Source organism: Erpetoichthys calabaricus, chromosome 7 (genome assembly GCF_900747795.2).
Source record: "Erpetoichthys calabaricus chromosome 7, fErpCal1.3, whole genome shotgun sequence".
Taxonomy (NCBI): Eukaryota; Metazoa; Chordata; class Cladistia; order Polypteriformes; family Polypteridae; genus Erpetoichthys; species Erpetoichthys calabaricus.
The window spans coordinates 74,039,301-74,065,945 of NC_041400.2; the positions used below are offsets into that span (position 1 = coordinate 74,039,301).

A 26,645-nucleotide genomic window follows, 5' to 3' on the forward strand; every position below is an offset into this window, starting at 1 on the left:
ATATTTTACATTCAGCCAAGGCAGAATTTTATAAAAATATTTTAAATGCAAACACACTCAAACAAGCATGATATACATTTTTCAAACACACTAAAAAATTCAAAAAAACTTCTTTTAATAAAGCCTGCATATTCCTCTTGAGGTTTAATGGATAGCTTTTGGTTCTTCGTGACCAAGTATTGGTGTAAGCAGGTTCAGAGAATGAATGCATGGATGTACATTTTACTCCCTCTCTGTGTGCCTAATCTCCATACTATCTACACATTAGTCATGTAGATCCTTTCAAAGATCTAAGATTTTGCTGTCCAAAATATCTAGTGGCTATGTACAACCCCAATTCCAATGAAGTTGGGACATTGTGTAAAACGTAAATAAAAACAGAATACAATGATTTGCAAATACTTTTCAACCTATATTCAATTGAATACACTACAAAGACAAGATATTGAATGTTCAAACTGACAAACTTTATTGTTGTTTTGCAAATCTTCACTCATTTGAATTTGATGCCTGCAACACGTTCCAAAAAAGCTAGGACAGGGGCAGCAAAAGACTGGGAAAGTTGAGGAATGTTCAAAAACACACCTGTTTTGAACATTCCACAGGTGAACAGGTTAATTGAAACAGGTGTTTGTCATGATTGGGTATAAAAGGAGCATCCCCAAAAGGCTCAGTTGTTCACAAGCAAGGATGGGGCAAGGTTCACCACTTTGTGAACAACTGCGTGGGCAAATAGTCCAGCAGTTTAAGACAACGTTTCTCAACATACAATTGCAAGGAATCTAGGGATTTCATCATCTACTGTCCATAATATCATCAAAAGATTCAGATAATCTGGAGAAATCTCTGCACGTAAGCAGCAAGGCCGAATACCAACACTGGATGCCCGTGACCTTCGATCCCTCAGGCAGCACTGCATTAAAAACCGACATCATTCTGTAAAGGATATTACCATGTGGGCTCAGGAATACTTCAGAAAACCATTGTCAGTTAACACATTTCGTCACTACATCTACAAGTGCAAGTTAAAACTCTACCATGCAAAGCGAAAGCCATATATCAACAACACCCAGAAATGCCGCCAGCTTCTCTGGGCCCGAGCTCATCTGAGATGGACTGACGCAAAGTGGAAAAGTGTGCTGTGGTCTGACGAGTCCATATTTCAAATTGTTTTTGGAAATCATGGATGTCGTGTCCTCCGGGCCAAAGAGAAAAAGGACCATCTGGATTGTTATCAGCGCAAAGTCCAAAAGCCAGCATCTGTGATGGTATGAGGGTGTGTCAGTGCCCATGGCATGAGTAACTTGCACATCTGTGAAGGCACCATTAATGCTGAACGGTACATACAAGTTTTTGGAGCAACATATGCTGCCATCCAAGCGACGTCTTTTCAGGGACGTCCCTGCTTATTTCAGCAGGACAATGCGAAGCCACATTCTGCATGTGTACAACAGCGTGGCTTCGTAGTAAAAGAGTGCGGGTGCTAGACTGGCCTGCCTGCAGTCCAGACCTGTCTCCCATTGAAAATGTGTGGCGCATTATGAAGCGCAAAATACAACAACGGAGACCCCGGACTGTTGAGCAACCGAAGTTGTACATCAAGCAAGAATGGGAAAGAATTCCACCTACACAGCTTCAACAATTAGTGTCCTCAGTTCCCAAATGCTTATTGAGTGTTGTTAAAAGGAAAGGTGATATAACACAGTGGTAAACAAGCCCCTGTCCCAGCTTTTTTGGAACATGTTGCAGGCATCAAATTCAAAATGAGGTGAAGATTTGCAAAACAACAATAAACTTTATCAGTTTGAACATTGGATATCTTGTCTTGGTAGTGTATTCAATTGAATAAATATTTGAAAAGGATTTGCAAATCATTGTATTCTGTTTTTTATTTACGTTTTACACAACGTCCCAACTTCATTGGAATTGGGGTTGTATTAAAGGGCATTTGAATAAAGGGGGGATCTTGATTTCCCCAGTAAAGAACTCTTATTACAGTGGAATTAAGCTACGAGCAGCTAGTGGTGAGCTTTCTGCACTGTGTGAGCAAGTTCTTGATTAAATATTGACCCTTCTCTCTCTTTCTTTGTCTCTGCACAACCAGGATGTGCAAAAGGCAGAATGTATTATAAAAAGCCCCTGCTACAGTGCATGTAGACAAATATTAAAGAATATGATGTGTACACACTTAGTCTCTAGAGAATGACTGAATGGTAGTACATAAAGGAAATGAGGTAAGGAAAGAAAGAAAGAAAGAAAGAAAGAAAGAAAGAAAGAAAGGGAAAGAAAAGAAAGAAAGAAAGAAAAGAAAGAAAGAAGAAAGAAAAGAAAGAAAAGAGCCCTTAAAAGTGAGAAGGAATTTTGCCTAAATGTAGCGGGCTACAGTATTGTGATGAGACAACTGTAATGCAAGCAATACCAAGTTCAAGACTACACCTGTTGCCTTGTCTCAGAGCAACTCCTCTGATATCATGAATCAATTGACTCCCATTTGGACTGATATCACATTCAACATTCAAATGCTGTAATACATGCACTAAAGTTCAACAGTCCAAACATTCCACAGTCTGACACTCTGCTTTAAGTTGCCAACTTGTTTTAGATCTCAAAATCACAAACATCCATTTTCTATCCTGTTTATGTAGTAAAGAATTGCAGAGAACCCATGTCCTGCATAGTGGGTCACGGTATCACAGGGCACACTCATACGCACACCCACACTGGACCAATTGGAATTGACAATGAAACTAATAGACTTATCTTGGGGATTTAGGAGGAAACCTCCTGTAATTATCATTATACTGAAAAAAAAATCTTGAACACTGAACTATACATTTTACTTAAAAAACACAGAAACCCCTTTTGAAATGAACTAACAGTGCTTATAAAAAGTATTCACCCTATTTAGAATTTTTCTTATTTTATTATTATACAACTTTGAACTACATTGGATTTAATTAGACTTTTTTTTTGACATTGATCAATAGAAAAAAGTCTCTTTGTAATGCATAAGTGAAAACAGATCTTGCAAATTGATCTAAAATAATTAGAATTGTAAAATAGAATGAATTGATCAGATAAATATTCAACCCCTCAGTCAGTATTGAGTAAATTCACCCTTGACAGCTATTATAGCCTTACATCTTTGAGCACAGGTCTCTATCAGCTTAATACATCTGGACAGTGTAATTTTTCCCCCAATCTTCTTTCCAAAACTGCTAGAGGCTCTGTCCAGATTGTATGGTGATCATGAGTGAACAGCCTTTGTCAAGTTCAGGCATAATTTCTGAATTGGAATAAGATCTGAACTCTGGCTCAGCCACTCCTGGACATTAACATTGTCATTTTAAGCCATTCCTCGGTAACTTTGGCTTTATGGAGTCGCCTTGCTGGAACACAAATCTTCTCCCAAGGTATAGGTTTTTTACAGACTGAATCAGGCTTCCCTGCAGGATCTTCCTTCATTTAACCCTTTACCCACACAATCCTTCCAGAGCCTGTTGCAGAGAAGCATCCTCACTGCATGACACTTCCACCACCATGCTTCACTTGGGAGGTGGTATATTTTTGATAATGTGCAGTGTCTGCTTATTAGGCCAAATCACGGGGTTTAGTCTGATGTCCAAAACGCTAAATTTTGGAATCATCTGACTAGATAACCTTCTATCAGGTGAATGTAGTCTCCCATGTATTTTCTAGCAATATCTCTCCAAGATCTCTCTTTTTTTCAAACAGTGCTTTCTCGTTGCCACTCTCAGATAAAGCTGAGACTGGTGAAGCACTTAGCAACAATTGCTGAATGCACAGTGTTTGTAAGTCTGATCAACTGTAGCTTGTAACTCCTTCAGAGTTATCATAGGTCTCTTGATAGCCTCCATGACTAGTCGCCTTCTTCCATGATCACTCAGTTTTTGTGAGCAGCATGCTTCAGGCAAATGTACCACTGTTTCATACTCTTTCCATTTCTTAATTATTGATTTAACTGGACTCCTAAGGATATTCAGTGACTTAGATATTTTGTTGTATCCAGCCCAACTTGTAGTTTTCAGTCTTTTGTTTTCATTGAGTTAGGTGAGGTCCCAGTAATGACTCACCACACATTTGACCTTCTAGATACAAGTGCAAATTAAATCTGCTATGGTTCAATGTTGAGTAATAATAAAATACGAAAATGTATAAAGAGGTGAATACTTTTTACAGTCACTCTAACAATCTTGGGCAGAACAGTTCCTCAGTATCTTAAAGAGTCAAGGCAGGGGGGGCTGTCAAGAGACAGGGCCTGTTAAAGCCCATTGCGGCACTTCCTGTGTGATTTTGGGCTATACAAAATAAACTGTATTGTATTGTATTGTATCTCACAGAATGGTTTTCAGCCCACTTAGTGTGTCTATGTTGAGCATGTATAGTTTCTTCATGTCCGCATGGGCTTTCTCTGGGTACTAGTTTTGTCCCATGTTCCAAAGACATTCAAATTAGCTGAAGAACATGTGGGAACAACAACAACAAACAACAACTTACAGCTACTACTACTACTATTTCTACTATGTGTGCATGAGTACATTCCATCTAGAGTCAGTCCATGCCTTAAGCTTAATGCTTTATATCTGATATTATCTGGACAGACCCAACCTCTTTGCAACTCTGTAACAAAAATTTCAGGGTGAGAATATGGATGGAATAAAGAATGAATAAAATGGGGTGCCAGTGTTGCCATGACATAAAAATAAAACAAGCAACCACAACAATAGTCTACTAGCATTCAGTGTAATTCAATACTGAATGTCATGATGACCAGCACCCCTGTAGTCAATTGCAGTATTTTAGAGTTAACTCTAACTTTCTTCACTTTAAATACAAATATATTTACAAAATGTATGAAGTTTTTACTTATTGGTGAGTGCCTCTCCTATGTTAACTGAAGAAGCAAGGAGTCTGTTAAGTCCTAACATTAAAAGACTTAACTGGAATCTGATAAACAGCTTCACACAAAATCCCCCTTCTGTTTATACTGTGAAAATTGAACACTTTGGTGTTTTCACTTTTCATGGAGCAGTCTAAGATTTTTCAAGAATAATACTAAAACAGCTGCTAATTGCAAAGTCCAAGTGCTCTGATTAATGAAGTGGGTAAGGCACCTTGTTTTATAATTATGGCACTGGCTCCTAGTGACTCAAAACTACAAAAGTGGGTTAGAAAACAAATGGATAGACCCTTTTCTTTACTTAAAATAATGCAAATATTACTGTATGAAGTCAAAATTATGCAAATATTACTGTATGAGGCCATAGAGAACTTTTTATGTTTACTTTTAATATAGCTTTTAAATTGATTCTGTCTACAAAGTCAATTTTGGACTTTTCCATTTGGAGCTTAAGACAACTGCAGGCTTATTAGGCTCAAATGGGTATTCAGTTAAGAAGCGGAGACAAGGGGGTGGGGTGGGTGGGTTCGTCCAGGGGAGGAATTAGAACAGCATGGGTCGTCTGGAGTTCACTCTCCCCACCTGCTGCACTCTGCTAATCAGGTTACAGTGAAAAAGGAGCATATTTCCTAAGTTTTACATTTTAATCAAGGTTCTGCTTAGTGGAGGGGTGTCAATAAAATGCTGTATAAAATTAAAGCAAGCTTGATAATAATCCCTTTACCAAATCATTTTGCAGTGGATATGGAAGGTCAGAGAAATATCAGAAATGTGACATAACCCCCACCCCAGCCAACCCCAGCACATATAACAAGTCCTTTCATGCCTCAAAGCCTTCTGCAACTGACAAGCTGGTCATGAGGTCAAAGCACCAATCTGCATTACAAAACAAACAAGGTATGATGGCAGTAGATTTCCAATAATCCATCATGTGCCTTCCCATTCTGCTACATATAACCTCATGCCAGTCTGTATTCTTTGCCATAAGTTAATCTTTAGATTCTAAGGCTGGAGGTTTAAGAAATAAAGGCAGCAAACTAAAAGAACAAGAGTAGTTTAACATATGGTGAACCTTTTCATGTCCATTCAGAACAGCCACTTCTAAAGCTATTAGCCACATGAATGCTACTTTTTTTCTATCTGACTCTTCAACAGAACATCATACTTGACTATGATCCAGTGTTTCCTATCCGCACCCTCTCATCTGGCACTACTGACTTAAGCCTTTCTTTTTTAATTACAGTTTAACATATTGAATATACCTAGGCTGGTAGTTATTGGCCTTCTTTACCTTGGGAGTAAAAAAACTAATTCAAACCAAATCTAAAATGTAAAAGTATACAGTCTTTTAAAGGGACAATGACTGACAAAGAGCAAAGAAAAAAGGGAAAAATGTTTCTTAAACGGTGCTTAACACATGTCATTCACCACAGATATTGCATAAACTTCAATCCATTAATCCATCTTGAAATCCTGTTAATACAATTCAGAATTTGGCAAAGGGCGGAAACCAACTCTGAGTGAAGTCACCAATGCATCACAGGGCATACTCATGCAAATGAGCCAATTTACAGGGTCCAATTTACCCAACACAAAGATATTTAGGATATGGGAGAAATGCTGGAGTATATACAGAAAAACACATTCTGACCAAAGGGAATATGTGCAAATTCCACGATGCTGGCCTGAACCGGATCAGCGGTAGTAGCGCTGCATACTGAGTGTAGTTACAAATTATAGACATAAACAAGTCAACTCTGGTGCTGCCTTTGAATACACAGTGCGGCGCCTTGCTCTTTGCTAGATCAATCGATATTGTAATGAGACTCAATAGATGGCACTCAACACAACATTTTCCGCCTCCAGCATTTTTACAACCTTACAGCTGTTGACAAATATCATGCACAAGGGTCTGTCAATTGAATTAATGTGACATCTGCCACCTAGGAGTCTAGCCATAAATCTTAAAAGATGTCGTCTCCCAGCAAGTCCCTGTAAGCAGGAAACAAGCTGAATGTGGTCAGCTAATCAAGGTAATTAATATGAAAATGACCAAAACATATTGTCAGAAAGGTCACTGTGAAAAAGTAGTAAATGGCATCTTGTGTTACCTGCAGACTAAGAGCGATCTGCCGGATGTACATCATATTCAGATCCTCCAGGATTCGCAGTTTGTTCTCCATGTCCACAAACTTCTCCACCGGCATCCCTTTCAAGTTGAAGTTCAACGATTGGGAAAAAATACGATGCCAACTTGGCCCCTTAAACGCCCAAGTATAAGGGATTTGTTTAATTCATAAAGATCCTCGCGGTTAATCCTCTTGATCTTGACAGACGCCTGTCCTGCAATGGCTTTAGAATTGTACTTTGGAGTTCCAGCCGCTCTCCAGTCCGTTTCCCTCGTGTGGCTAACTGTCAAGGCTCGTGCGGCGCCTTTATACACAGCTATCTCTTTGTATTCATGACTGTATGTCATATCTAGGTCCTTCGAACAATCGCCTTTTTCAGCCCCCACATGCCGGAAAGCTAAGGGCAAATCGTTGGCTTTATTGATTCGTGGGCTCGCCCTAAAGGGTCTCCCCGAAGTTTCAATTCTCGACGCCCACGCGCACTAAGTTATGCGAATTAAAGTGCAGTCCAGGTCTCCGTTGGGTTAAAATTGTTGAAATGCACGTATTCAAAGAGGACTACAACTCAACAGAATCCCGTATTCACAATATGTAAAAATATAGGTTATCACATTTTTTCAGACGATCAGATTCACTGGGTTAAAGTGATTGCATAGCACAAGGGGTCCCCTCTCTTAACGGGGTGCCTTAGTTGTGCAATCTTCCTTATTAAAGTGAGTACACAGCAATAGAGAAAACGGACATATTGGGTACTTCTCCATGCACCTCAACTATAAGACTGTGGAGTAGGCATGTGTGTGTGTGTGTGTGTGTGTGTGCCCAAGGTCACTGCAGTTTAACCTGAGAGCAGTGTTGGTGTGCTGTATTAAACAGTCTGAGTGCAGGTCCGAGATTTGCACGGTTAAACGACTGGATAGAGTTTCAATTGATTGTTGATGAAGTTCCTTGAGCAGGGGCTTTTTTCCGTTATGGGGTTTACAACATATCATGCCATAATTTAACGCAAAAACAAGTACACCATACAAAGCATTAAAATAATCTAACCTCCATTAATAGCAGCTTTTTAACCCGTCAACAAACTGAAGTTTATCTTCATAATGAAATCATTTGAACAATATTCCGAAAAAAGACGATACTGAGAAGATGTCCTAGTGGATCTCGAGCATTGCGTTTTCTATTGTTAAATAACTGTAAATTACTGGAAGCTGTGAATCTGACTGTATTTGTATTCAGAGACTGTGCTAGCTGCTCCTTTACACAAAATAAAACAATGAATAGTGCAGCCGGGAAGGGGAATTTCAGTAGAAAAACTGTCTAGCGTCCTGTGATGAGTAAATAGCGAGTAATGACCCTGTGTACTTTTCACAAAATATAAAAAAAAAATCATAAGACAAAACGCTACTGTGCTATCCGACTAATGTAGTTATTAACAAAGTTTTACTTCTTCAGCGGTCCTGTCAGTGAAGCCTCCCAAATGTTAATCAATGCAGTGTGTCCAGAATGAAGCTCACGATCCACCTGCGGCCAGGGTTCAGCAGCATATTTGAATCGGATTGTCTTAAAAATCCACGTCTCTTCAGACTAGCGTCCCCTTTGAAACGATATGCAGAGTTCCAATTCCCTTCGACCCTCTCCTTGCACATCTGAGCGAAGATTAAGCACAAAGCAGACTCTAGCTGCTCCAGTCCGACAGGAAACCCGTCTCCCCCTCTCCCTCCCCTCTCCCTCATCCGGCGAAGCATACTCCACCCCGGCACACTCGCTTCCCTGGATACTCCTGGAGCAAAACTTAAGAATATGGAAAACTAGTCAGTGGCTAAAGGGACCCCAGGAGAAAAAAAAGGCAGAGTGAGCACTGCGCTCTATTGCACGCACATGACTAAAAAATGACATGGTACATCTTACAGCACAGGGAAAACGGGGAAAGAGCACTTACTCATCTAATTCGTTTCCGGACTGCCACCTTGTTCTAGTAATGTTTATTTATTCGACTTACCACAGAATAGTGATTATGGTGCATATAATGGAACAAGAACAGCTACTGATACTTTACAGGACGTGCTATACAATTTAAAGGGTTCAGTGCAGACAATGCCTTAATTTTAAATGCATTTTACAAATCACTAAATTGCCCGTGACTTTTCAACACTGAATAAGTTCAAGCTCATATTGCGGGAAACAGTTCTCTGGTACAAGTGTTTTAACAAAATGATGTTTAAAAGCATGTGCAGCTGTTAAATGGTTGATCAATCATTGGAAAAAGTATTCATGTGTCAGAATCTGCAAAAACCAATACCTTATGCAAGGGTCTACAGGTGTAGTTGTAACTTTGTTTTACTCTCTGACACTTGTGTACCTACTGTGCTGATGCTGACACTACTATAGTTGAAAAACTACTATCAATCCATCCTATATACTAACTTTACTTTTGTGATCTCATCCTAGGCTTACAAGCTCTGTGTTTCATTATGTAACTGAATAATATTGAGTTGCTTCTTTATTTTGCTGCTTTATATATTTTTGGATGCTTTGTAATACCTTGCAAATATGTGCTCTATGAATCTGAATGTAAAGTCTGAAAATTCATGCAAAATGAGTGAGCTTGCATCCCTTCCAGGGTTGGTTCCTGCCTTGGTCCCTTTGCTGCTGTGATAGACTCTCTGTACAACTAGCAGTACACGAGTACATAGAGACATGTAGTTGAAGCAGAAACCTTGACAAACTAAGAAAAATCTGAATGTGATATTGGGCCAGCTTAGCTATTATGTAAACAAATTGGCTTGATGGACTGCATGGCCTCCTCTCGTTTGTCAAATTTCTTATGTCCTTAATGGATTAATGAGAGTTTGATGAGGTTATTGAATTACTTGACAGGCTAGCCTTTTAAAGTCTTGGACTTACTGAACTTTTAATAGCAGTGGTGGATAGACAAGTATTTAATAAACATAGACCGTGCATGGCAGATGACCTGTTCATAATTACTGTAGCATTGTTCTCTATACTCTAAACTCCCCTTCAAATTTAGCCTTTTCATCACTAGATGAGCCAGTGATCTGATAAATTACACTGCACACAAGCATTTCAGTATACTCTACTGTGCTGACCTTTAGGGAAGATAGATTCCTATTGCAAATTTTATACCATTAAAAACACCAGTTTTCTAATACACTTCACTAACCACAGTATATATTGTCATTTTTATTAAAGTTCATGTTCAATTGGCTATACTTGCTTCAAATTGCATACTGTAAAACACTAGAGCGTGCACAGTAAAATGACCTCTAAATTCTGTGCTATTGTTGTCTACACGCTATGCTAAAAATACCCCTTGCCTAATGCTAATGTGATTGTGATAAAACCTCTGACACAGTGGCATTAAGCACTGCACCTTTCAAAATGTTGTGAACATATCAAAAGTCATGATCTAGTAACAGAAATAATGGATAATATTTGGGGACAGTCAAATTCACAAAGCATCTTACCAGACCATCCATTATTGAGCAGCATTTCCAAATTCTTAGTTTGCATATTGTCTATCTGTAAAGCATTTTGAAAGGCTGTAACTTTGTAAACTTTGTATTTCTAACAATGTTTAGATTTAGACTGAACACACTAACACATTTTCATTAGGTTAAATACTTCTGATAAAATTAAATTTTGAAAAATCAATCATTATAGAGGTAATTATGAATTAGTCCACCTTCAAATTCATTTAAATTAATTTGGGGTTGGGGTTTGGCAGAGTTGAGTTCAAAACAAGACATATTGCAGCCTAGTGGCTAAGGAAGTGGACTCAAGAGCCACAAGGAGGGGGCCACAAAAGCCACAACCGTGACCTTAAACAGTTTATTTAGCCTCTTTGTGCTTTCATTATATCAATGTGCATTTCTGGGCTGAATTGTCCACTTAAATCACTTTGGGATGGGATTGACTAAGGTGATGTACTGCATAAAGTAGAATTTTATTTATTTATTTTTTTTTAAGTGATAGATTTAATTTAATATGTTATGCAATACAGTAATCCCTCCTCCATCGCGGGGGTTGCGTTCCAGAGCCACCCGCGAAATAAGAAAATCCGCGAAGTAGAAACCATATGTTTATATGGTTATTTTTATATTGTCATGCTTGGGTCACAGATTTGCGCAGAAACACAGGAGGTTGTAGAGAGACAGGAACGTTATTCAAACACTGCAAACAAACATTTGTCTCTTTTTCAAAAGTTTAACCTGTGCTCCATGACAAGACAGAGATGACAGTTCAGTCTCACAATTAAAAGATGCAAACATATCTTCCTCTTCAAAGGAGCAAACAAATCAATAGGGCTGTTTGCTTTTAAGTATGCGAAGCACCGCGGCACAAAGCTGTTGAAGGCGGCAGCTCACACCCCTTCCGTCAGGAGCAGAGAGAGAGATAGAGAGAGACAGATAAAAAAATCAATACGTGCCCTTCGTGCTTTTAAGTATGCGAAGCACCGTTCAGCATGTCGTTTCAGGAAGCAGCTGCACAAAAGATAGCAACGAGAAGATAATCTTTCAGCATTTTTAGACGAGCGTCCGTATCGTCTAGGTGTGCGAACAGCCCCCCTGCTCAATCCCCCTACGTCAGGATCAGAGAAACACAGCGCAAGAGAAAGAGAAAAGTAAGCTGGGTAGCTTCTCAGCCATCTGCCAATAGCGTCCCTTGTATGAAATCAACTGGGCAAACCAACTGAGGAAGCATGTACCAGAAATTAAAAGACCCATTGTCCGCAGAAACCCGCGAAGCAGCGAAAAATCCGCGATATATATTTAAATATGCTTACATATAAAATCCGCAATGGAGTGAAGCCGCGAAAGGCGAAGCGCGATATAGCGAGGGATTACTGTACACATTTTATGTTGTGTGGCTTTGTATTGTGTCATTATTTGATCTGTAAATATAAGATGCTATATAAAATGAAGCATGACTAATTATTTTCAGTTAAAAAAATAAAATTCTGCACAGCTTTCCTGTTGATGCTACAGTGTATAAGAACAATAGCATCCACTTTGGTTGCAGAACATGTATAACTGATTTATTAAAAAACAAAATACATCATGGAACATTTTCTAAAGGATTTCCAATTCAGGATCACTGGTTCTAATAATAGCAGTCAATATTTTTATTAATGTTTGTGTATCTACAATGTTTTTGTTTTCATTTTCCTCATTTATTTTTTTGAGATTTTGCTCCCTAAAACTTTTATTAAAAAGGATTTTTTTTTAACAAATGATTAATAGTAAACCAACACAAGTTTAATTAACAACAGTGAACAAATTTAAGTTATAAAGACGGTAAAGAGAAAACGTTTTGCAGAGAGGAGAAAGTGGCCTGTTACATACATTTAAAGAGCATTTATGTCATCATTGCCAGTACAAGGAACATGTTTTGCCAGTGAATAAAAGGCACCATTAATACATTTAACTGGCAGAATTCCACTTACAGAAACCACTATTACTGCTCTCCCTTTTAGAATAAATAGGAATTTGACACGCAAACCAAACCAGAAGACAGAGCCATTACATTTTATGTGTTTGCATTTTGACATTTATGATTTCTGAACATATTTTGTGTACTGTAAATATTGCATTGCATTTTCATGTCCTAGAATTGTTTGCTGTTTATTTATTCTCATTAACCGAGTGTTTATTTGTTTAATACACTTATTTTAATACTTTGGTCAAATGCATTTATTTGAATATGAGTAGTCAGTAAATAGGAGTAAGGAAACACAGCCACAATGGATGCAAAAACCAGTGTGTTTCTTTGCACCGGTCCCAAGCTGGGATAAATGGGGAGGGTTACATCAAGAAGGGCATCCGGTGTAAAATTTTGCTAGATCAGTATGTGGACAACAATACAGATTTCCATACTGGATCGGTCAAGGCCTAGGTTAACAATGGCTCACCACCAGTACTGTTAGCCAACAGGGTGCTGGTGGAAATTGGGCTGCCGTTGGCTGAAGGAGAAAAGAACCTGTACTGATTAGCTAGACAGAGGGACTGAGCTGGGAAAGTTGTGCAGCAGGTTAGAGTGATAAAGGATAAAGATGGAATTTCCTCACAAGTGAGGAGGGTGGGTTGAGCAGATGGAAAGAGTACTTCGACATGCTGATAAATGAAGAGAATGAGAGAAAGAGAGAAGGTTGAATGATGTAGTGACAGTGAATCAGGAAGTGTAACGGATTAGCAAGGAGGAAGTAAGGACAGCTATGAAGAGGATGAAGAATAGAAAGGCCGTTAGTCCAGATGACATACCTGTGGAAGCATGGAGGTGTTTAGGAGATATGGCAGTGGATTTTTAACCAGACTAGGGGGCTTCGCCCCCTGCTCGCTTCGCTCGCCAACCCCTGTGTTTGGTTTTCCGGATACACACTTTTAAGATTTTTTTTTCTTTGAATTGTTGCTATTTCATTAGTTTCACTTTTATTTCAAAACTTCTGTAAAAACAATATTTGTAATCTTGCGAGTCCCAATATGCTGAATCTTTTTAATGAGGTCAGGATAGGTTTCCCTGTTTGGAATTTCAGCATAGACAAAATGATCGACATCATCAGCAGTTAATAATTTTTTTTACAAAGTAAAAAAGTAAGTAGAGTTCTGCAATGAACTCCTGTCTGTAAAGTTGTGCTATTTTCTCTCACAGTTCCAAAAGTACATGGGGTTACTAAGGTGATACCCCAGCTTTTCTCTAGGTTTTTGTACAAGGGCTAGACAGAACGTTTTTGACTCCTGGGGTAAATGTAGCTTTTTAAATAAGCAGACAGATAAATATATATACATGAACAAAGTAACCAATAAATGCATGTGCGGTAAACTCCGTTTTTGAAATTCTCAAGATTCTTTATTTGTCACATGCATAGTTATACAGGACAACACGCAGTGAAATGCATCCTGATCCGCTTATCAAAAACTGTGCAAAGTTAGAAGAATATCAGTTAGATTAACAAAAAGTCATAGATTGAAAGGTAACAGTATAGTAGAACATAATAAATAAGTAAAATTATGTGAATAAAGTAGAATTAAGTGTTAAGGTGCAATAGTGTAGTAATTATTGTGCAAAACCAAAGTTAGACTGGTGCATAGTTAAATGAGGCAGTTTGTTTGTTTGCGCTACTGCGATCTTTACTTTCTTTTTTTATATTTTCTAATTTTCCTACTTTCATATCCTTTAACTTTTTCCACATGTGTATAGCGCCGTTTTTTTTTTTTGAGCCTTTCTAATTTCACTGGTTTCATAGTCTCTAACCTGCTCTGCATGTGTTTAGTGCCAACGTTTGTAAACATCTTTATGAAGTTCTACTGTCATTTTACTTATTGTCTTTTAATTCTGAGCCATACAGTACAATACATAGAACAGAATAAATCCTCAATACAGTATAAAAATAAAAATTCTAGAAGTACGGAGTAGAATTTCACATTAGATGATATCACATAATATGATTTGGATTTGTTTTAAGTCCTGGAGACCTCATTCATCAAGCTGCCTCCCCCATTTTGCCATTCCACATCTGAAATAGCGCTAATCCGATGAAAGGACCCCTCATTCCCACGTCCCAATTCATCAGGGATGACTTTACCTTAGGCAGGCACAAATTTAAAGAGATTGTTATTTTCTTGCGAATTGTTACATATGCATTATTTTCACTTTTACTTTAAAAACTTTTGTAAAAACAATACTTGTTTCTTTATTTCCTGCCCCACGCGAGGTTACATCTCTTTCTTCGTGCTTTTTTTTCCATTCCACTTTTTCCGGGCTGATCATCACGTTCCTTATTTTCTAAATTTGCACCTAGATTATTGTTTTTCTTTTTAGCATTTTTTTCTCTCCATCGTTTTGAGTCTCTTTTCTCCGTGCTTGTCTTTCTTCTTCGTTTAATCGTCGACGTTTAATTTCTACCCTATTCATTTCATTTCTACCCTATTCAATTCTACCTTAATGACCTTATACACTTTATATGCACTGAGAGCCCTGGAGCTGTGTGTGCTGCATGACTGCCTTTACACTACTGATTTGTTTTTTTTGATATTGCTTGTAAGTAGGGTGTGTCTTGCAAGACTCTTGTTCTATGTTCCCGTGAGACGCACCGTGGCAGGTCTCTTTCGTCTCGCGAGTCTTTAAATTATCTTCCGAGAAGATCACGTATCGTAGACTATCAGGACAGGGGACAGGATTTCTTTTTATAATAGAGAGATTATTTAATGGAATCTTGGAAAGTGAGAGGATGCCTTTGGAGTGGAGAAGAAGTGGTACTGGTGCCAATTTTTAAGAAGAAGGGGGATGTGCAGAGCTGTAGTAACTACAGGGGGATACAATTGATGAGCCACAGCATGAAGTTATGGGAAAGTGTAGTGGAAGCTAGGTTAAGAAAACAGATGATGATTAATGAGCAGCAGTATGGATTCATGCCAGGAAAAAGCACCACAGATGCGATATTTGCTCGGAGGGTGTTGATGTAGAAGTATAGAGAAGCCTAGAAGGAGTTGCATTGGGTCTTTGTGGACCTGGAGAAAGAATATGACAGGGTGCTTCGTGAAGAGTTGTGGTATTGTATGGGGAAGTCTGGAGTGGCAGATAAGTATGTAAGACTTGTACAGGATATGTATGAGGAAAGTGTGACAGTGGTGAGGTCTGCGGTAGGAGTGTCAGATGCATTCAGGACTCTTAGCCCTTTCTTATTTGCAGTGGTGATGGACAGGTTGACTCCCCATGGACTATGATGTTTGCTGAGTGACATTGTGATCTATAGTGAGAGCAGGGAACAGGTTGAGGAGACCCTGGAGAGGTGGAGATATGCTCTAGAGAGAAGAGAAATGAAGGTCAGTAGGAACAAGACAGAATACATGTGTATAAATGAGAGAGGAGGTCAGCAGAATGGTGAGGATGCAGGAAGTAAAGTTGGTCAAAGGTGGATAAGTTTAAATACTTTGGAACAACAGTACAGAGTAACGGGGATTGTGGAAGAGAGGTGAAAAAGAGAGTGTAGGCTGGGTGGAAACAGTGGAGAAGAGTGTCAGGAGTAATTTGTGACAGACGGATATCAGCAAGAGTGAAAGGGAAGGTCTACAGGATGGTAGTGAAACCAGCTATGTTATATGGGTTGGAGATGGTGGCACTGACCAAAAAGTAGGAGACAGAGCTGGAGGTGGCAGAGTTAGAGACGCTAAGATTTGCATTGGATGTGACAGGGATGGACAGGAATAGAAAGGAGCACATTAGAGGGTCAGCTCAGGTTGGACGGTTGGGAGACAAAGTCAGAGAGGCGAGATTGCATTGGTTTGGACATGTGCAGAAGAGAGCTGCTGGGTATATTGGGAAAAGGTCTAAGAGAAGGTTTATGAATATGGTTAGAGAGGACATGCAGGTGGTGAGTGTAACAGAGCAAGAAACAGAGGACAGGAAGATATGGAAAAAAATGATCCGCTGTGGCAACCCCTAATGGGAGCTGCCAAAAGAAGAAGAAGTAGGAGTAAATAGAAGGAAGGGAAATAAGATGGTTTTGATTTCTATTTCCAACAGCTATCCCGTCACATACGTGTGACTAGGAAGGAGCTGAGTGGACAAAGTGGAGGTAATTACCTGCCAGGCCAGAGGGTGGCAGGGGGCACTAAACCTAACTCTGTTATCTCTATAGGCCAAATATGGGAAAATCTGCCTGATTTAACATCACTTCTGGTTCCAGGCCTCAGACTGATGTCACTTTCAGTTCCGGCACCCAGACTGACGTCACTTCCAGTTCCGGCCAGGTGACATCACTTCCGGTTCACGCCTTATAAAACCACCATCTTTCAAAACCTCATCAGTTCAGTCTTGGAATTCAACCGAAGCACATCATTCTTGTTTTCTATACCCTTTTACAGCCAGGGACAATATATGGGTGGCTGCCCCAAACCTTTTTCATGTGTTGAGACTACTTCTTTTATACCTCTTAGAGCTGTTTGCTGAACTGGCGCTGGCTTTACAAAGTCAGACTATGGGGAATTGTGCTCTACCTGCTCTTTTGCAAGTTCTGTCCATTCTAGGGTTTCTAGTAGAAGCTTTTCAACTTGAACTTAGTGATGATTGTGAAATACCTGATCAGTCAGCGAGTCGCGCCATACCAGCTGTATAGGATGGTATTATTCGCTTGTCATCTAGATATATAAGATTTCCTTACACTATGGTTGAAATGGCAAACATAAAAGCGCAATTTGCAGCAACATCCGGTTTTCCAAATGTAATCTGAGTGATCAACTGCACACACATTGCTATTGCAAGGATGCTGGACAAATTACACCAGCCAAGGATGAATCATCAAAAGAATGAGCTGACATTACATCATAGATAGCTGGAAAACCTATGAAAATGGCAGCTCCATACAATCGCAGGTGCTTTTTCCAACTAGTGTGGCAAAAGGCAAGCAGTCCTTGTAAGGATAGCGACTCACCTCAAAGAAAAGAGCAGAGAATCAATCCGTTGTGGTGCTTGTTGCTGTCGCTATACTATAAAGGCACCTTCAGAGAATGAATTTGCTTGTGTAAATAGAAACATTTTCATTCCATTAATTTGCTGCTCTATTGTGCATAAAAAGTGTGTTGCAGTGTGTAAGCATGTACCTGAACAGATGCGCTATGTTAAACCTGACCCTGACCCACAAAATGATCAGCCAGATCAGACAGCGTTACAACTTTGTTTGAATGTAATCAGCAAAATCTAAAAACAGGTAATCAGATGCAGCATTTATTTTTTAACCAATTCATTTAATTTGTGGTCAATTTCACATAGTACAGCCCTTATATTCCTTGGTTCATTGGCCACATTTCTTACAGCATCCAGTATTGCATTATTGTGACTCCTGAGCAGTCCATCAGCACACACCCAGATGGCCTCCTAGCAGTTTCCAAACCAGAAGTTTGTGTACAGCCAGTGCCCGAAGATGTACTCAGCACAACTGCATCATCACCGACTGACCACTGCACTGGGGTCAGTTTTTGTAATATTTTCTGAAACAGAATAAACAGACGGTGGGTTGAGACTCACTTTTACACGTCGACTGTGATATCTGACCACTTCTTTTTTCTTTTGGGCACTGTGTGACTTCCTGAACTTGAACTTTCGTGTCTCAGCCACTCTTTTGTTTCTTATACCACTGCGTAAGCCAACAAATATTATGTTTTTCCATGCCTCCATTTTGCATTTGCTGAAATTCTCCCTTTTTTCATGTGCCTTTTTCATTGTTTTTTAACCAAACACTGAAAAAAGGGATATTTATAAAATGATACTCCCTTGAGAATCATCATCTATACTTTCATGCCTTACTGCACACTGACAACCTTTCCTTATCCACTCAGTCATTTCAAAGTATTCTCCATTCGCCAGTGTGCTTAGTTAAGTCACCTTTGCATCAAGATCTTATGTCACACTCAGGTTTTTTTTCTGCAGCCTTGTCAATACCATTCTGAAATAGAATGGTCCATGTCCAATCTGAAAGGTCCTTGTGACCTTATATTACAGATTAATTAAACTTCCTTGTTTGAACCGCTGGGGCCTGGAATCTGATATTTCATATAGAATCGTTGAGATTTTGTCATAACAGACATGAAAGTTCTTTTGTATTTCATTATTCTTTAAATGTGCCAGCAGAGCTTAAATACATATAATTCAACTTTGTTCCAACTCTCATTTAATTTAACTTACATTGTTTTCACTAAAATCCCCATGGACATATCACCTCACCTAAAAGTGGAATTGCCAGACTTTCTTCAGCCCATGTAGTAATTTCAACAGAAAACAAAGTGAGTCCAGATGTGATTGGATGTGAAATAGAGAGGCTAGAAGCCAAACAACCATTTTGAGTTGGAGGGGATGAAGATCCAAGACTTTGGGCATTTTGCCCTGCTCACACAAAAAAGTTAATTGCTACGAGGAATCGGTAATCCATGAATATGTAATTGCCATCATCAACCCTACAGCCTACCAGTCAAGCTTGGGACCTAGAAATCCCCAGGTATTCAACACTAGATGTTGTGTTATTCTGGTTTCAGCCTTTTTCCAGTCTTTGTAGTCTATGCAACAACCGTGCTCTTTCTATATTGACCATGCCAATGTCATCAAATGGATTTTTTTCATTTTTGTTTTGTTCACAGAGAAGCTCTGAGCTTTATAATATTTCCATAACAGTTGCATTTGTGTGTACTTTTCAACTCTTCATCTGTACTTTGTAAAACTCTCATAGTACAGGTAAAATTCCGTTATAACAAACTCCCAGGGACCTAAAAAATGGTTTGTTGTAATGAATATTTTGTTGTAATGAGATTCTGTATTTGTTACTATAGTGCTTTCTTTAACTTGTATCCAGGCGTTTGCAATCATTTCAATAGCTTCTTTCACATTACTTTTAATCTCCTCCTGCCTACAAGTTATGCTGACGAGAATTTTTCTCAGCATTTCCTTGTGATGATACACTTTCAGGGTGCGAATGATGCCAAAATCCAATGGCTGAAGCGCTGCCGTGCAATTGGGTGGGAGGCATTCAAAGCAAACATTATATGAATGTGGAATCATGTTGTGGGCAGCACAGTTATCAGTCAGGAGCCGAATCATTATTTCTTCTTCATATTGTGAGGTTTCTGAACTCTTTTGAGACCCCTCACTCCCCACCCAATGGGAACGACACACTGAAGTGCGTCCTGAAGCACGATTGCAGCGTCTGTGGAAGATTGTTTGTCCGTTGCTGGGGCAATAGGAAGCTCACATTGTTGCAGCGAAGTGCCACAGAAGCAAATCATAAAAGATCGGGGTCGCGCTATAAGTCCCTGTCTTGCACCCCAAAACATGAGGCTTAGTCTTAGTACTTTAGCAAAACCAGCTTTATTCAGCTAGAAAAAGGAACGGCACAGTTATTTATTGTAGCGTGATCTGCAACTCTGCTATACACAGACATAGCAGTCAGGCAGGATCGTGGCCAGGTCTGTGATCAAGTAATCCTGTTACAGTATCTGCATTTACAATTTACATGCTCCTAACCTTGCATCACCCATCGAGATCTTTTCTGTTCACTTTGGCGGAGAGACGCAGCATATCTGTGAGCCTGCTATAGGCCTGTACAGACGCGGAGATCGCACTTCGGGACACTCTTCGGCTTGCTGTCTAGTTGGGGGAGGTCCCAAGACAGCTTACAAACCTCACATTTTATTGAATGATTGCCGCATTAATAAGAATGTTTCTTGAACGAACATCACTGAACCACATAAAAACGGCTTTTTCGACGTCTTCAAATGCAGCAGTTCACATACGTTTGCAACCCGAGATTTTTTTTACTTTTTTTGTTCTGTCTTTCAAGAAAGTTGACAGTGTTGATGGCGAAATTCTGAATTCACTGGCAACATCTTTTTTCTTTTTGCAGTAATCGACAGCTGCAAAAAATTAAAGTTTTTTTTCTAATATGAACTGTTACCGTTTTTCCGTGTCTGCCGTTTCTATAGGAGGGTGACAGTGAGTTAAATTCCAATGGATGTTTTTGAAATGTTGACGAGCAATAAGCAAAAGATATCACTGAAAACCGCAGGAAACAAAAAAGGCAAAAAAAAAAAAAAGTATGAGGAAAGTTCGAAGAAAGAAAAAAAATTACAGTGTTTCTGTTTGGGGATCGTTGTGCACAACTGAGCTGCGGCCACAGAACTAACTGCTCTGTGGATGATTCATTCAGGCATTTCAAGGTCTTTTGTGCACTTCGTTATAATGAAAGTGTCTGCTGAATGTACTTCGTAGTAACAAGATTTCTATAGACTCGTGTCATATGGGGAAGCTGTCGGGGCCATAAAAATACTTTGTTGTAATGAAAATTTCGTTGTAAAGATATTCATTATAATGGAATTTTACCTGTATATCACAATACCTTAATGAAAATTTCATTGTAAAGATATTCATTATAATGGAATTTTACTTGTATATCACAATACCTTAATGTTCAGTGAGTACTAATCCTTTTCATCTCAACCTTGTTTATTTTTTTAATGGCATCAGTTGCCTTTCACACTGTGTACAATGTAATTTCATTTTAGTGGAAGATTTTCAGCCCTGCTGTGAGTGTTTATGGCAGCTGTTCTCCATTTGTCTCTGCCGCTAAACTAGCTCCTAAAAGCAGTAAGTGTTTCATTCTCTGTGGTTAGGAAATTGTTTCTTATGGTGCTGCATGTTTTGTAAGCCGATAGTAAATCTATGAGGCCCCTTTAGTCTGATTTAGTAATGTAGTTTTGATGAGGTAGATGTTTTATTTTCAATCCTGGGCTCTTGGAAAGAAGATCAATAAAACTGATGGTGGCACATTTCATTCATGTGCATTTCTAACATGACGTATAGGGGGTAGCAGACTGCCTGTCATACCCTTGTGCCGCAGTGTCATCCATAAATACTCGGTAAGTGAAGTCAATGATATGAAGAATGGAAAGAAATAAATTTATTTCCTGCCTGCTAGCTTACTGGCAGGACCCTGCTGTATAAGTCAGTGCTGAAGTCCCAGAATATTGATAAGATAAAGTGAAGTTTTTCTGATTCTCTTTAGCATGTTGTTGGCTGAATGATAGGATTATAACATGTATTGTTAAAATAAATTTCATTAGAGAAAAGGGTAGCAATGTCTTTTGCATTTCCGCATATCTATAGACATTTACTACCAAATTATACCCTGAACTGACATATATATATATATATATATATATATATATATATATATATATACATATACATATATATATATATACGTATCACTTTTCTGACAGCTCCTTTATAAAGGGCATGCTAGGTCACCTGGAAGATAATTTCTTGAATTTTTTGTAATAAAGAGGTTGAATGTTTCAATGGGTTACCAGGGGCCTCATGTATAATGCCATACATAGAATTCACACTAAAACATGGCTTAAGGACAGAAATGGAAATGTGTGTACACAGAAAAAATCCAGCATGCCTAAATCTGTGCATATGCCAAGTTCCACGCACTTCCCTTTTACAAACCCCAACAAATGTGATATTTAACGTATAAGCATGTACCTAAAGCCCCACCCCGACTCCATCCAGAATTATGGATATTTTAATATGAGGTCACAAGGACCTTTAGATTGGACATGGACCATTCTATTTCAAAATGGTATTGACAAGGCTGCAGGAGAAAGCCCGAGTGTAACATAAGATCTTGATGCAAAGGTTTGCAAGTGACTTAACTAAGCACAGTGGTGAATGGAGAAAACTTTGAAATGACTGAATGGATAAGGAAGGGTTGTCAGTGGGCAGTAAGGCATGAAAGTACAGAAGGTGATCCAGAAGGTGATACTCAAAGGGGTATTATTTTAAGAAGTAGTCATTATGACTGGTAGAAAACTGGCCTGAGCTCCCAAAACTGACATGTGGCAGCAGGTATGTGCCAGGCTTTGGTCTGGATTATGTCTTTGGCCCTTCATATCCCACACTAATTATGTCTACATCTCAGTTACTTCTGGTAACTAGAGTGACTGATTTAATTAGGCAGTCCTAACCCAGAAGTTATAGCTCTGTCCTTAGCAGCGAGTTATTTGGTGGTAAAAAATTATTTGCTTTGTTTTACTGAACTTCTCTTTATTTCTTTTAGCTTTTTTATTTTTGCTTTTGTTTATTATCAGTCTTTGAATGTATCTTTTCTAACCATATTTAGATAATGATACTGCCTGGTGGATAAACAAAGCTTTTTACTTTTTATTTCATTGATAGTTGGGTGTTTTCTTTTTGGGACAGGTTTCATTACCCGTTTTGAATCTCTTCTGTTTTTGTTTATTTAGTTTTTTCTAGTCCATCTGGAGTTTATTTTTATTTTTTCGGACCTTTGTTACTTAGTATTAGTTAATCTTATTTTTGTTTTTATAAACTTTTCTTTCTTCAACATGTAAGGAGCTTGAAAGACACCCTGCAGCAGTAAGTGCACATATTACAGTGAGCCCAAACAGGGATATATGAAGTCCTGTTGCTTATAATGTGAAACTGCAGCCTCAGCCATCAATCACACAAAAAAAGTTATACAGTATTCACACACAATGTGAAACCTGGTCAATTTGTTTTTCACAGCAGCCTAGAGATGTGACAAGAAAACAGCATGAGGCACAAAAAACTCTTACAGGGCCTCTTTCTAGCCTAATAAAAATATGTTTGTGAGTGGCTTTATGGATGACTCCACAAGACTTTCCTTTGTACAACTGTGTGTATGGTACAGATGTACATGGGTCTATGATAATTTAACTCTCAAAAAAGAAAACACCAGAGAGATGCAAAAGCAAAAATCATAGAAAAGCAAAGGAGGATAAGAAATAAATATAAGAGTGACCAAAAGGCTCAATCAATAAAGTAAAGATTTGCCATGGAAAAGGCCATATATCAAGCAGATGCTGTCTGGCCATTCAATTAACAAATCAGAATTGTTTTGCTTAATTTTTTAAATTTTTGTTTATGAATTTCTCATTGTTTATTTTTATTGCTATTTAGGCTATGCCATTTGCTTCATTTTATAATAATATCCTCGTCATTTTGTGTTGATCACTTGCACAACCATAGCTCAGTTCTTTACAGTTTGCTATGCCCATTGTTGGTTATATGATGTTCATATTATTTTATCACATTGTACCTAAAAAAGATGGTGACACAGATGTCCAAGTTATCCAAATGTTGGCGCTGTTTCTAAGTTAAAAAATTTAAACTACATTTTTTCTAGTTCACTTAGAGGTAAGTATTGCCAGTTAGAGTTAGGACTGTGCCTCATTTATTTTTGGCAATGATTTCTGGTTAGTTTTTTGATTTCAGTGCATGGCTCAAGCTATATATTTGGCTCTGACTTTATAAAGTATTCAGACTATGAATCTCATGCCTCCATTTTTATGTTCTTAATAATAACAATACGAACACAAGCAACTTCTTCAGTGTTCATAACACACAAAATTTTCTAATAATACTTATTTTACATATACTCCTTATAATTAGTTTGTCAGCCAAAATGGTAAACCTAAGTGCAATATGCAATAAATTTAATGACTACATAAATGTATTCATAAAGTAGTTTGAAAACACACCTAAATGATTGTTAACTTGATATGGTTCAAACACATTTAATTAAAAGACAGGTATTTAAGTTGAAATTTTTGCCCATTTATTTAATAGATATAATGATAAATATACTATAAATTACACCAAATATTTAATGTGTAATAATTTCACATAGTAATGATAATAGTTTATAATTTGCTGATTAACAGGTATGGCTTCTCTCCTGTTCATGTCGACTTCTCTTGTATTATCCACCTAAATAATTATCAGACTTCAAAATCCAGTGCTTCCTGAAGGTTTAACTCTTTTATTTGCATATGGCAGCCAATTTCACTGTCTTTCCAGAAGATTTAATGTTATTTCTGACTACAAATAAGCAAAACGGCAGAATTTCATTTTTCATGAAATTCCACAATTTTCGAATGTAAAATTTACTAAAATTAGGTTTTCTAGACTGGAAAGCAATGAATATTGCCCCATAAGTTTTATTTTATGGCCAAAACCACAATCTCCTTCTTTTGCCCCCTCTCCAGCACAGTTGTCACCAGTCCAGTCTTCCACAGATTCTTCCATGTGGCGCCATGAACTCTTGTAAAGAATCAGAAAACCCCCATGTTCTCCTTAGTACATTTAGTTTGCCTTGGATTTTTTTTTTTTTTTTGCCTTAGCTTTTCTGCTGATCGGACTTCAATATTTAAAAAGTCAAATTTAAAAGCATCATTTCAATGTGAATGTTATTTAACACACTTATATAAATGTCTGAGAAAGACATCTATATTTTTGTAATTTATCCTTAACTGTGTCACACTGTCATTTTTGAATTTCAATGGGTAGTTAATAGGTCAAAAGAAAGCATTGCATGGTTGCTCCCAGGAAGCACCACTATTCATGTCACAAATCCTGCCAATTGTTGCTTGACCACAATAACAGTTAACACCACTGGATTTTGATTGCAATCCACATTCTATTTATAAACTTATTTGGTATAGCTTCTGTCCCAAAAAAACATGCACACCTCTAAGTCTTTTGCTAATAACATCTAGTAGTTGTTCTCCCCCATTTTGTCAGCAGTGTATTTGAAGAAAGCAGATGGAAATTAAAAGGCAGTTGGAAAGGGTTTTGCTTCAGTTTAGCCAAGACGCTGCATGTATTCATGTGCCTTATGCCTTGCCTGTCTACACAATCACGGTGCTGATTCAGCCTTACACTTCTCATTTGGAATCAGAAGTAACAACATCTGCACTAACTTCCCACAAATGTGCAAACTGATACAAGCCAGGATCTTTCTGAAGTACTGTCTGTGGTCACACACCCAAGCCAACAGATTTTAGCAGTGGACAAGCACCTCTGAAACTTTTCCAGGTACATGTTATCTACATCGCTGTTTCCAGGCTGTACACCAGAAAAAAATTTTCCATACTTATGCACATGGTAAGACAGATTGCTAATGTGGTGAAAATATATATACAAATTTCACTAACCACAAAACACCACTTATTTTGCATATTATTTTGTAAAACAAAATATGTTTTTTTGTAAATTCAGTATCATGTGAATCATTTTGCTTATCAGTAGATACAAAATACTGTTCTCCTGTCTTATTACACTTAGGAATAGATTCATATTTTACAATTAAATATGAGTATGTGAACTGTTGTGCAGGTCTGGACAATCGCTGGTTAGCTAGACCTCCAAAAAGTAGCCATGATAAACATGTAAAGTAAATAATTAAAATCTTCTTTATCAACTCAGAACAGACAGCATAGCTTGTGTCATTTTCTGGAGCCAAGTTCATCATGTCACTGTAATACAATCTTTTCAAACCAAGTATGGTGCCATCCATGATACCTACTATAAAGCAATGAATCAAAACTAAGTACCTATCTATCTATCTATTGTGTTCTCATTTTAGCACTGTAGTTATGACCTGAATCCAAGGTGACTGCAGCAACCACTATGCAGCTGATGAGGCAGGTAAAATTTCTCGTCATATTCTAAAGAATAAAATATGACATATCAGATCATTATATGAAAATAGCTTTAAAATGTAATCACATCCATCCATTCATTTTCAGATATTCTTAATCTAATTCAAAATTGCATGATAAAAATAAATTGTAATATTAAATGCTTACAATCTACATCAAAGTAATAATTCAGTAGGTAAGCAGGCAGGAAAAATGATAACTACTACAACTATATGTGTTTGGTTTCGTAATAGCACTGAAGGCTCCTAGCTGAAGATCATTTATCATTTTTTCCAAGTGGTAGTGAATGCCTAGTACTGTATAAAGTATCATCTGACCTTTACTAAGGCTTTTAATATTTTTAAAGCAGCATGGAGCAGTGAAAGCATTTAGTGGATACAAACATGCATGCCACAACGTGTTGTGATCTCATAGATGAAAATACGAGGTAATCATTGCTGTATTGCGGAATCATGGCTGAGGGGGCGATAAAATTAGAAATCAAATCCAAATTTGCAAAAAAGCTAAAATCAAATCCAGGGTTTACCTAAAACAAAATAAACACTTGAG

At 38.1% G+C, this 26,645-nt stretch overlaps 1 protein-coding gene across 4 annotated transcripts in view; it reads right to left on the reverse strand.

Moving 5' to 3' along the window:
* rtkna (rhotekin a) overlaps window positions 1–26,645 on the reverse strand; it is a 277,698-nt gene that overhangs the window by 192,573 nt on the left and 58,480 nt on the right. The window contains exon 1 of one of the 4 annotated variants that reach the window (XM_028804656.2): window positions 7,033–7,653. The exons of the other annotated variants lie outside the window; for them this stretch is intronic. Coding sequence (XP_028660489.1) covers window positions 7,033–7,128 — 96 coding nt within the window. The 5' untranslated portion in view covers window positions 7,129–7,653. Of the gene's footprint in view, window positions 1–7,032; window positions 7,654–26,645 lie in introns of those variants that run through there. 4 annotated transcript variants of the gene reach the window in all.